This window comes from Apium graveolens, chromosome 3 (genome assembly GCF_009905375.1).
Source record: "Apium graveolens cultivar Ventura chromosome 3, ASM990537v1, whole genome shotgun sequence".
NCBI classification, from domain to species: Eukaryota; Viridiplantae; Streptophyta; class Magnoliopsida; order Apiales; family Apiaceae; genus Apium; species Apium graveolens.
Window position 1 is genome coordinate 133,206,267 of NC_133649.1, and position 13,461 is coordinate 133,219,727.

The following is a 13,461-nucleotide window of genomic DNA, read 5'->3' on the forward strand; positions in this document are numbered from 1 at the left end:
CAAAATCCTTAAAAATCTTTACTAAAAAAATTACTTGCTCTAATGATTGTTAATTTCGTATCACATCCCCAACCACTACACCAAAAAAATTAATAATACTCTTTCACAAATTCATTAACTATATGCACAAGAAACTCACTACCTACATTTAATATAATATTTTCTCTGAATTTAATAAATATAAAATGATCAAATTATTTTTCCCCACTAATAGTTAAAATCTCTTTGAATCAATCATGTTGCATTTATATTATATTTAGCATATGCCAACATGATTTATATTAGTTGTGAAAATGCCAATATACGTCTTTTAGTAACTTAGAAATTGACATTGACAAATTACAAAAAGACGAATCTCCTCCTTATATTAAAAAAGAATTATTAAAAAAAATTACTAAAAGAATTAGTTGCTTGAATGATGGTCAATTTGGTGATACGAAAGAATGGTTGAGTGTAGATGGTGTATACACGATGAGGATATTCGAGCGTATGATATGTAATAATAATGCCACTGTATTCCTGAAAATGGTTTAGAAAATGGATGATGCATGAGGATGAAGGTGGAATTCCAAATAACTAAAATTTTGAAACACAAATTACCATAATTTTACACATCTGAAATATGGTAATTTTCGAAAGTGTTGATTATGGTGTTACCGACGGTAGAGTAACTGAAACAACATCATTGGGGGTTTTATAAACTCATATCTATTGCGAGAGGATGAAAAATGAGATGAATGAGCTTGCAGATGTGTGGACGAAATGCAGCTGAAATTCAGTGACATGCTTGTTTGTAAGTAGTTGCAAGAATAAAGGTCGATTTAGTCATACGAAGGAATGGCGGAGTGAGGATGGTGTATATATGATGAGGATGTACTAGCCTATGATATGTAATGATAATGCTACTGTATTGCCGAAAATGGTATAAAAATGGCATGAGAATGAATATGGAAATGTATATTATAGTTGAATGTGTTGTTTAAGTAAATATATATATAAAAAATAAGAGTATAAGATTAGTTCTTAATTTTAATTTGAACACTTACACACACCCACACATGTTATAATTTGAGCACTTACACACACCCACACATGTTATTCTACTTAGATAGATTTTTAAAAATAGTATCATTTAATCTTTTTAAGTTACACCTCTTTTAATGATATAAAAAATTTCTTTGAATTTTTTAAATTATAATATATTATCATGATTACATATAAAATTCAGAATAAAAATTTGAAGTATGTATCCATTTTTACAAAAAAAAAAAATTGTCAAATATATCACACTTATAATGTAAAATATTTTAAAAATCACGAGTTATTATTTTAAAAATCAAAACAGTTAAATTATACGATTTAAATGGCACGGGGCACGGGCTATGGGCTATCATGCTATTTAAATATTAATTTTGAACTCACCCAAGTCAGATCGAATAGTTTGTATTCGACTTTTAAAGTAGTTTAGTGACTCCTATCCATTATATTACAAAATAATATATTGAGTTGCAATCAATCTCGTCAAAAATTCATCATTCACTCAGATTCTTTGTTTTTAACCTCGAGCTCAAAACTGGGCTTGAGGCATTACAGCCTATTTTTATCATGTTCAAGCAGCTCATTTCAAGTTGCAGGGACCTAGCTACAAGTTGGAACTTCTAACTACAAGATGGAACTTTTCACACCAATATAAATTTAAGACATAGCTTCTTACAATAAGAGGGTATTATTAGATCATAGGATTCAAACTACTCTTTGCTGCAATATAAACATGTTTCAATGCCAAATACTAACAATTACTGCGCAAAAGCTATTTCCATACCCTGGAAATAAACTTATCAAAAGCAATTGAATACAAAAAAACAGTTATTCATTCTAACTTGTGAGATATGGGACCCAAAACACAGATAAACAATCTTTAAAACATTTTCAACTGTGTCACGTAAAACATTTCATTTCTAACTAAAGATGACACCTCAGGACATGTAATCACTAGTATTGTGGTTTTACATGTAAAAATAGATTTACTTTCTTCAGGGTGATATGTTACTCAAACGGCTGCGCAGCTCCTCAACAATTTGACTTCTAGGGACTTCCTCCTCCTTATTTGCCTCCAGATTTTTTAATTTGACCATTCCTTCGCTGACCTTGGGATCGCCAACAATTACCATCCAAGGGATCCTCGAATCTTTAGCACGATCAAAATGCTTTGTCACTCTCTTGTTTACCAAGTACTCTGTATTCAATCCAGCAGCCCAACATTCGCTTGCCAGCTCAGCAGCTAGTGACAGATTATCACCTAGAATACTCACCAAAACCTGTGTTTCTGTAGCTCGAACAGTCTGTAAATAGAGAACAAATTTAACTTAGAACACTTATATTTGAGAATAATGTTTAATCTATTAAATATGCATTCCTCTTGGACTCCTGTAACAACTGCATGAAAAATATGTCAATCCTGCATCGATGAATAAACCATCTCATACTTTTTTTGAAAAAGGAACAGAAAGTGCATGTACTTTATAAAAAAAACACAGTGCAGAATTTATACCAAACATAGGCCACATTTCATCTTTTGTATAGCATGCATGTGTTCAATTACAGTTTAATAGAATTATTTTATTACATTACAACAAATTCCTATAAATTAAACTAAATGCTACATTGAATCAATAATAGTCTACAAGACTACAACAAAACAAGCAAATAAATTGTAGCTAGCATACCTGGTTCTGATCTTTCTGGATCTGCTCCATTATTGTAAATACTCGTTCTATACCTAGACTGACACCAATAGCTGGAACCTCCTTTGTTCCAAACATTTCAATTAGTTTGTCATAACGTCCCCCGGCTGCAATTGAGCCAACCTAAAGAAAAAGGAAGTTACAAAACACCAGTACCATTGCAACAATCAAAACTGCAGTTACGCACAAGAAAATAACAAAAAATGCAAGGGGTGATCGATTTTTCAGAGTTCCATTTATATTCTACAAATGATCACACATGGAATCTCAGCAACAGATACGATTATTTGACATTATATGACTAAAGAATGCTAACTAAATACAAAATTAATTGTTGCTTAAGCTCCTAGCAGCATTACATGGCCCAGCCCTCTAAATACCCGTCCAACTAATTCCATTACGTAGATCATCTCATCATCCTGTCTAGATTTATATTTAATAACAGAATCGAGTTAAAAGATAAGGGTTGCTATATTGTTAAAGTATGGTAGGCAGTAACATGTGATTTTCTGTACTCAGCTGGGGAGTAATGGTTAGCTACTCAATATCAGATGACATCTGACTACAATGGTAAATAGCTATCTAAACAAGAGCTTGAACATAGCAGAATTTAACTACAAACTTAATCCAACGAACTCTACTCTACTGCAAAAAGAGGACAAAGATTTATGAGAAAAGACATGCAGGTGATTTGTTTCCCTTTCTAATTATTGTCTTTGAGTATCAAGGCCAAAAGAAAATGAAATTAGGAAATTATGTAGTTAAAGGTAGGACTACCTGTGTAGCTCCTTTAAACACAGCTTCGTATATGACTCCTGTATAGTAATCAAGACCTCTTGCCAGACTGAGATCAAAGACCACCTTACCAATACATTTCGACTTCTCTAAAGCTTCGAACAAAATTTCTAGCTCATCCAGTGCTTCGGATGATTCTTTGTTCTTCAAGAACTCGCTGCCCTCCTTTTTTAGCTCAGATAACAATTCAAGAGGGTGTCCTCTATTCTTCACAAAAGTACCAATCCTATCCGCCGTCTCAGTACTTAAGCCCTTCTCCTCAACCTAGGAACAGGTAGCAAGGTTATAAAAAATTATTTTCCCTAAACCGCAGAGACTGCTGTATAACAAGTTGCCAATACAATTAAGATATTCTTACCATCTCCTTTCTAATCTGCTCAAACGGATGCTTGTCTAACTTATCAATACTCGAACAAATAGTTCTGAATTTTTCTGGAGGAACTCCACATATATAAAGCATTCCATCCAATAATTTCCGATGATTCAATTTTACCTGTGGAAATAACAAATATTTATGTGGTAACTGAATACATGAAAAGCTATATCAATACTAATTTGCGTTAACCATACAAGGTGATCAAACAGTCTTGGTCATTTTAAATATATCATCACCTATGGCAGGTAGCCATTTGGAACAGCCATGTGTTGCAAAAAGGCATATTTTTGTTTTTACTTCTATAGTCCTTTATCATGACATTTTTCAAAGAACGAAGAGCAAGATTTATTTGCATCCAACTTGCAATTCAGAACTGACGGAGAGAAACAGCTATTAAATATTCTCCAACAGAAAACTATTAGGTTGCATGCATAAATTATCTCAATAAGACAATAACCAACAGTTTAGTTCACAGCTAAACCAATTTTACGATTTCTTAATAACTGTCGGATAATATATAATAGGGTCTCCAGACTATGTCTTGGGGACAATAACACCCATCCAAATCCATACGCGTTTCTGAATACAATATATCAACTATATAATCCTAAATATTGAATAACAAATACATACCCGAAGGGCTAGGAATGTTATCTACTACTAGTTATCCTAACAAAATTGGTGACAAGTCACCCAGCCCTTTACAAGGTCCATATGCCATTGGTCTCTCAGCCCGAGTCACTGCGCGTGAGGTCTTGAACCCTTTTCATCGCTCCTGCTAGCATCAGCTCAGCATCAACTACTGGAATGTATCATCACATCGCAGTCATCCTCATCTGCACTCGAGTTCGGAGTTCAATCCCATCAATCTCACGACGAGCTATGGTCGGGGAAGCAGCCCTGAAGTCCCGGGGTAACCTAGCCTGATAGCCCTCTCAACGGTCAGTGCCTGTCGTAACTCCACAATACGGGCAGATGTCGCGATGATCTTAGTATTCAGCTGAGACACTATCCAGTCATGCACTGCAACATGGATGGTCACTGGGGGTGGTAGGGGCGAGTCCGGGTCACTGAAGGATATATCATGAATCTCATAAGTCTGTGCCTCCATCTCGTCATCCTCGTCCTCATCGGCGAAGGGCAAGGGGTTCAGTATCCCTGGGTGAGGTGTGGAAGGGTGAACGGTCGGAGAGGGTACATCTCTATGTCTGTCCAGTCTACGCCATCGCCATCGGGCTCCTTGACATCATCAGCTAAAGGGGTAGGGAAGTCAGTCTCCTCGTCCTGGGGATCCTCGGTAGGGTCATCATCTGAGTCATCAATAGGTGACCCGATTTGTGGTCGGACTAGAATCTTATTGAATTGTTTTAGAATTGGATAGTTTTTATGTGGACCAGATTCGTGGTCGTATTACGCCAATATATGCCTTGGATCCAGTATATAGAGCAGTGTTGTGTGCCTTGCTCGGGGTTAGTGCGTGACTGATCAACAGCCTAACCTTGGTTTTCAAAACTAAAGCAAATATCCAATTCTAATAATTGCTTAACAAGAAATTTGATTCATCTGAATCATCTCATTTGATCATTGTTTAACCCCAGTTATTGTTATCATGACTTGCTGAGCTAGTTAGCTCACTCTTGCGATTCTGTTTAAATTATTCTACAATTAAAAAGGAAATTGTTGGTAGCGAAGATCCTCAGTCCAGTGTGCGAGCGAGGATTTCCGATTGAGTTGGATCGAACTAGCAGAAGCTTAATGTTGTAGTTTGAGTTGGCGAGTTTGTAAGAATGATTTCATTATCAGTTGTAAGTTAAACTAGTTGGGATTTGGTACGATCTAATAAAAGTTAAGGTTGTGGCTTGTTTTCATACTTTAACATGTTGCGATCCGTAGTTGTGTAAGGGTCATTGCATATAATATTTTATATACAGGTTTATATATTGTGTGTGTGTTGTGAACCACAAACTTCTGACCCGGGTTTGTAGGACGTCACAGACCCTGTTGAAGACGTTGTGACCCCTGAGCACGACCCTACTCCCGAGCCGGAGGACCCACCTATTGGTGACTCAGATGATGACCCAACCGAGGATTCCCGGACGAGAAGACTGACTTCCTTACCCCTATAGCTGATGATGTCGAGGAGCCCCATGGCGATGGCGTAGACTAGACAGACATAGAGATGTACCTTCCCCCGACCGTTCACCCTTTCACACCTCAACCAGGAATACTGAGCCCCTTGCCCTCCGTTGATGAGGACGAGGATGACGAGATGGAGGCACAGACTTATGAGTTCATGACATATCCTTTAGTGACCCGGACTCGCCCCTACCACCCCCAGCGACCATGTAGCAGTGCATGACTGGATAATGTCTCAGCTAAATGCTGGGATCACCGCGGCATCTGCCCGTATTGTGGAGCTACGACAGGCACTGACTGCCGAGAGGGCTATCAGGCTAGGTTACCCCGGGGACTTCAAGGCTGTTTCCCCGGCTATAGCTCACCGAGAGATTGATGTGATTGAGCTCCGTACTCGAGTGCCGATGAGGATGACTGCGATGGAATGATACATTCCAGTAGTTGATGCTGGTCTGATGCTAGCAGGAACGATGAGAAGGGTTCAAGACCTCACTCGCAGTGAATCAGACTAAGAGACCAGTGGCCACATATGGACCTTGTAAAGGGCTGGGTGACTTGTCACCAATTTTGTTAGGATAGCTAGTAGTAGATAGCATTCCTAGCCCTTCAGGGTACCCGGTGTATGTATTTGTTATTCAGTATTCAGGATTATGTAGTTGATATATTGTATTCAGAAACGCGTATGGATTTGGATGGTTGTTATTGTACCCAAGACATAGTCTGGAGACCCTATTATATATTATCCGGCGGTTATATATTATCCAAGTTGAAAAAAACTCAGGGTCTAAAAGATGCGTACCTCTCAATTAAAGCAAAAACTCACTAAAGATGAATATAAGATTTTACACCTCTACACTAGCACACAAATCTGAAATTTATATCTAATGCATTGAACTTCTCGTACAAGGATGGATAACCATTTAATCAGGGAGACTGAAGAGCATACTAGCCCAACTTTACTGACAATATGAGCTATTTCAAATAAATTACCTCATAATCCCCAATCTGCAGCTCATCTAGAAGTTCGGTCAAAATCTTTATGACCTCAAAATCAGGTCCCATTTTTTCAAATTTACCAGCAATATCAAAATCGCATTGATAGAATTCACGGTATCTTCCCTTAGAAGGATTGTCCCTTCTGTAGACTTTTGCTATTTGATACCTTTTAAATGATGTAAGCCCATTCATAGCAACATATCTCGCGAAGGGGACAGTCAAGTCATAGCGAAGGGAACAAAGCTCCCCACCCTGTCATAAAAATGCAAAAGGATTAAATATAGTACTTCCGTTTTATTCTTCATTCATAACCGAGAATAATTTAGTGACAGTCTCTTAATCTTGTTTATACTTTCCTATCTATCTCTCTATTTTAATGGCAGCAGGTGGTAAAACAATTTCGACACAAGTTTTTTTGACACTGTTAGCAGTCAACTGACAGAACGAAAGATCCCCTTAGATTCCAATGCTGATAGGCTGCTTCCATTAGGAATACTCAAAACCTAAAGACTTCACAAAAAAAATTATTTCTGTAGAACGGAAAATCATCTTAATATAGTGTCTTCCCTACACGTCATAAGTTATTCAGACTGAATGCCAGGATTGTCATTTTTAATTAAAGGTAGTCACTTACCTTCAAACTTTGAAAAAAATTCTGTTGAAAAACTTGCTCCTAGAAACTTCTCGACATTCAAGAAAAAATTATCTGATATCCAACTTAAATTTACTTTCAGAGAATGGGGTATTCTTCACTGATCCAATTCAATGACTTGTTACACTGACTAATTGTTTCTAATGTTAGAAAAAGGTTGATGACCGCCTTTTGCTTATTTGAGAGAGCATAATACACACAGAATTCCATCAAAAGTAAGAAATTAAGCACAACCTAGAGTCTATTAGTTATCTTCTAAAGATAAACATCAGTAAAGTTACAATACCGATACTGGAACTTAACTCAACCAAAGCTGATACTGATTTCAAAAGAAAAGAGTTTATTTTAAATGTCGCACTATTTTTAGATTAAAACATGCGTCTCTATGGCCGCTATTATTTGTGTGTGAATCTGATCCATATAATATTGATGACATGTGCAAATTATTATATATTCAGACACAATGATGTAAAACTTTATCAAGGGAAGATTAAGTATTTCCAATTTTGCACCTGAATTTTCTATAATCTTTCACACAATTACAGCATGCATACTTCTACATATATTACTGTACACACAATTTACACAAACGAAGGCAGTATCTAATATGCTAAGCCGTAAGTCGTGACCGTCTAGGGACTTTTTTACTGATTTCTTTTATTACAAATTTTTGTTTTGTTGTCCCGTCGACCACGACGACTGAAACGACGCGAAAATTGACCATTGGGCTAGTTAGAATTGTATTCAATAAAAAATTGCAAAATTTTGCTCTTTTTTCTGAACCAATACTTCGCCCAGTTTATGGTCGGTAAAGATTCTATTCTCGAGAGAATATAACCTCACTGCACATTGCACCTCCGACTAGAAAGATTCATAATTACTCAAGTAACTGATTTACCTGATCAGCAAGATCATAAATCAACTTTGAATCCTCTCCATATTTTCCCATAAGAGTCTCCCTCATTTCAAAGACAGGTGTATCGAGGGCTGTTGCACCATGCTTCTTGAAAACCTTACTTATTATCGAGAATGCTTTCTCCCTCACAGTCATCTGTTCTTTCGCAAAATCACGGGTACCCTAATAACCAAGAAAATATAAAAAAAAAATTATATAGTATTAACAATAGTGTAAAATGATAATAATAGTTTAATGCACATTTTCTTAAGAAATACAACTGACATAAGTACAATAACTATGCATGTGGAAATTTTTTACAAAATCAATAATCTAGATCTGCTTAATAAAGTGAGTCTTGGTCACTACACTAGAGATAGCTGCTGTATTATGTTTGGTATTTACGAGGCATTGCAAGGATTTTCTTGTTAACCAGTTATACATCGATAAGGAAACATGTGTAGGGATAGACCAGATCACCAGAGTATGCCGCACCTAGTATATGTGTTCTGTAGCTCGTCGAACATTTCTTATTTCTCTATGGGCTCATTAAATCGTCCAAGTAACAAAACACTTCATTTACCCCACATGAAGAACTATGAATCTACCTTTAAGCTTCAATTTTAACTGGTGTTTTTTCTGTTCCGGTCTAGTTTAGTACAAAATACAAGTACAAAATACAAATGGTATCTAAACATTTTCAACAAAGGAACAAGATGATAGCATAAAGGTTAAACTTGACATATGTTAAAAGCATCTACCTTGCTAAAAAATAAATTATTTCTGCAACCACTACTATAAATCTGTATCCAGATGCTCAAAATAACTGAAGGGAGATGACATTGTCACTTATATGTCACCAAATTGGCATTGGGTAATAAATATAATAAAATTTTCTGAGAAATCATGATAAAGTTGTAGCATAATGACTTCAATAACTTAAAAAGTAAGCTTCTGGCATTAGATATATGATCTGTAAGAGCAAATACCTTCGGAAGCTTGGGAAGCCTTCTGCTATCATTGCTGTCAACAATATCTTTAACCTTCTCAAGCAAACTGGCATAACCAGGGTTCTTTGGATCCAAAATCGAGAGAAACTGCTGCACCAATATTTCTATATCTCCAGAAGTCGTAGGCTGCAACCTATCCTGAAGATACTGCATTAATGCAGTAGTTCCTTTCCCCATAGCAACCTTGTTTTTCTTCTTTTCCTTCTGCTGCTTCTTCTCATTAGCTTTACCATTATCAGCTCCTACACTATTTGTTGCCTCCACTACTGCTGCATTACCTTTTGGAGTAAATATATCAGCACCGCTAATCAGTGTAAGTGAGATAAATGCAGCTATAGCTTCCCAAGAAAGAACTGTCCCAACAAGGTCAGACAAAATAAAAATTTCATGAACAAACTTTAAGTTGTCACCGCCATTTTTAGCAGCTGAAGCAGAACTGTAGACTTCCTTCAATCTATCAATCCCAGGGCATTCTGCTTTAAACAATTCTACAAAACGAGAAATATACGAGGGAGCCTCATTGTTCCCTAGAGAACCAACAACAAGGCTACCTCTACGGCAACTAGACTCCCCCAAATTCAAAATTCCATCAGCGAAAGACGGTAAAAGCCCCACAATCCCACTCCCAGCTGTTGACGAATTCAAAAATACCCGCGATTTCCCATGTAATGTCCTAGAAATAAATCTAAAAAGTCCATGAGTCTCGGGAATGCCATCCATATCTCGCAAACTGTATTCCTTAACCTGATTCTTACCAACCAATTTAGAACCATTAAGAAACACCCTAAGATCACTAGCAACACCAACTTCATCTTTATCCGATAACCCATCCCCCGAATCAATCAACAAACTGACACTAGACGAACCAATATCACCCCCTAACGCCTCAATCGACAAAGCAGCAACCGCATCAACAACACCCAACAATGCAGCACATTTATGATCCAAAAGAGCACAAACACCATACAACACACACGCCTCAACCGAACAAAACCCCGAAAAGGGATTCAACAAAACACAATCCTCATCACTAATTGAGCTCAACCCAGGTGAATTAAGCACACCTAAAAGCTTCTCAGCAGCAAGAGATGAACTGGGTGGGGAAATAGAAGTGAGTTTCTTCAAGAAAACAAGTAAAGAAGCTCTGAATTCAAGTGGGGTTAAGTAATCAGGGAGAGAGAAGTGAGAATTGGGATTAAGGGGTTGTTTGGGAAGAGGGGTTTTAGAGGAAGAAGAGATTTTGGTGGAAGAATCAATGGAGAGTTTAGAGAGAGAAGTGGAGACATGGAAAACAGTGGAGGAGGAGAGAGAAGAGCCCTTGCCGCCCAATATTATGGTTTTTCCGGCGTTACTGCTACTCATTTTTGAGCTTTTGCTGATTGAAGAAGCCTCTATTAGGGTTTTGAAAGAGGGCAAGAAGCTGAGATGATTGGTTAATGTAACTTTTTCAGGCCAGCCAGTAAACTAAAAGTGACAGGATAAAATTAACTTTTTTTCTTTTGTCATATTCAGACTTACAGTGTAATGAATAATTGTTATATGCTTTCTTTGTTACTCACTCCTCCCGTTCATTTTTATGTGTTTATTATTTGCACGTATTTTGAAGTCTTTATAAAATATAGTTTTGTAATATTTTTTTAATAAAAGTTTAAATATAAAATTTTTATACAGAAAAAAATTAAAAAAATATAATGGAGTTATACTTTAAATGAACATTGAAAAACGTGCCAAAAAGTTCTGGATACGTATTTATATGGAAGTTTCACTTTTTTTCACATGTTTGTGGAATGCATTGTTAGGAAAGGGGATGAATGTGTTTTACTGTTTTTGAGCTTTTCTTGAATATTTTATAGTTGAACAAAGTAAATTAAATCTTGGAGTAAAAATGTGTTCATGCAGAAATTAAGCTTGCAGAAATAAAGAACACAGATCTTCAAAACTCCCTTAATTTTATATTAAAATTAAGAATATTTTGCTACAAAATTTTTAGGCTCTTTGTTGATAAAGAGCTTAGCTTCTCCTTGAGTTACAAGATTTTCTATCTAAATTGTTACTACTGACTAAAGGACCAGTGTTAACTTTATAATTCAGTTAACTGCTGGTTTACACAGTGTACAATAAGACATGCTATTAGCTTTTGTAAACAGTCACTTGTCATTTCCATTTATAGAAAAGTATATTATCTATTTCTGGCTTAGCATATCTTTAGCATCCTGTGATTATCTTGATCTTCCTTTGTCAGTTAATCTTCACCATTGATCTTACACATCCTTCAAGCTGCTTTTTGTAGACTTGTCAATCCAACTGTTTGGATTGTTTGTTGATTGTTAATCTTAGATATTGAACTGATCTGCAATTTTGTACTTTGAGATTTTACCTCGAGATCTCCATTTGGTCTATAAAGAACGTGACATCTCGATAAGTATATTGGCTTATTGAGATCTCGAATGCTCCATAGTAAATTTGACTTGTAGAGGTCTCTGAGTTCTCTATAAGAGTTTTTTTGTAGAGATCTCTAGTCTTCATACCTTCACTTTGACTTATCGATATCTCCGAGTTCTCTAATGGTTTATTGACTTATCGATAACTCAGAGTTCTCTAGTCAAATTTGACTTGTCGACAACTTAGAGTTCTCTAGTGGAATTCGACTTATCGATAACTCAGAGTTCTCTAATGAATGTTGACTTGTCGATAACTTTGAGTTCTCTAATGAAGAAATGACTTGTCAATATCTCCAATCTCCATGTCTTAAATTTGGCTTGTCGATATCTCTGTGAGTTCTCTAGTGCCTTCCTGACTTCTCGATAAGTCATTTTGAGTTCTCGAATGACTTCTCTATAACACTAAATCTGTGACTTGTAGAGATCTTGACTTAGAACATTTTTCCTAAGACATATTTATTCAACTCCAAGCTTCTTCATAATTCTTCTGAGGCATGATCGTCTTTATCTTCTTCCAGATAGAATTCTTAGGCTTGACACTGTTTATAGAAAAAGACTCCAGTATACTCCTTTGATATTTTTATAGACTATAAGTGTTACAAGTACAAAATACAAATTTAGATAACAATACAACTTACTTAGGGTTGACAAATTGTTTTAGTCTTGTTAAGGTACAGGCATGTCTTGCACAACAAACTCCCCCAATTTGTGAGAAGATTGCTTACCACAAATTCATGCCTGTTAACAAGACTAACCCCGAGTTTAAAATGATGGAAAATAAAATTAATACACAAAGCTTGATAGAATTACAACTTTTGTACAACATAAGATTTACAAGGTTCAATGGTTACAAGTATCATGTAAAGACAGTTTTTCTATCTGCTTATTCCCTAAGAACATCCTTCAAGTGATCTAGAATTTCAATTTCTTCTATGATAGGTGTTCCACTTAGAGCTTCTACAAGTTTTTGTCTTGTTACCTTGGGATAACCACTGTCTAGAAAATCTATTCTAAATCTTGAGAATCCACCAACTTTAAAGTTTAGAAATTTCCTATCTTTAGAGATTCTGCTCATTCCTTTGGCATTTAGCTCCTCTGATCTTTTTATGTACATCTCTATTTCTTCATCATACTTCTTCCTTCTCTCTTCAGCTTCAGCCTCATTTTTTATCTTTGTTTCCTCCCTTTCAATCAACCATTCAACTAGAACTGATCTCCATGCCCTTGTACCAGTATCCTTGTCCTTTAGCAAACTTATCACTCTTTTAATTTATATTGATGACAGATAATCTATTAAGTCATTTCCAAGAAAAGTGAAGGACCCATCTTCAAAATAAATTCTAACTTCTCTCATGGATACAACCTAGACTCTAACTATTTCTTCGGCTAGATGTTGGAAATAATATTCATCTGAGG

The 13,461-nt window shown here is 36.1% G+C and overlaps 1 protein-coding gene across 1 annotated transcript; it reads right to left on the reverse strand.

The window, feature by feature from the left end:
- Positions 1–1,848: 1,848 nt before the first annotated feature.
- On the reverse strand, positions 1,849–11,081 carry LOC141712766 (histidine--tRNA ligase, cytoplasmic). The gene is made up of 7 exons (XM_074515837.1): positions 9,584–11,081; positions 8,598–8,777; positions 7,042–7,299; positions 3,898–4,032; positions 3,522–3,803; positions 2,727–2,867; positions 1,849–2,342 (listed from the first exon to the last, which is right to left on the reverse strand). The coding sequence occupies exons 1-7, from the start codon at positions 10,964–10,966 to the stop codon at positions 2,034–2,036; spliced, it is 2,688 nt and encodes an 895-aa protein (XP_074371938.1). The 5' UTR covers positions 10,967–11,081; the 3' UTR covers positions 1,849–2,033.
- Between the last annotated feature and the right edge of the window lie 2,380 nt (positions 11,082–13,461).

Coding starts and splice junctions, on each gene's coding strand:
- LOC141712766 (XM_074515837.1), bottom strand. CDS start 10,966: ATGAGTAGCAGTAACGCCGGAAAAACCATAATATTGGGCGGCAAGGGC. Junction 7,300..8,597: donor TTTATGATCTTGCTGATCAG/GTAAATCAGTTA, acceptor TTTTTATGACAG/GGTGGGGAGCTTTGTTCCCT. Junction 3,804..3,897: donor AGCAGATTAGAAAGGAGATG/GTAAGAATATCT, acceptor ACCTGTTCCTAG/GTTGAGGAGAAGGGCTTAAG.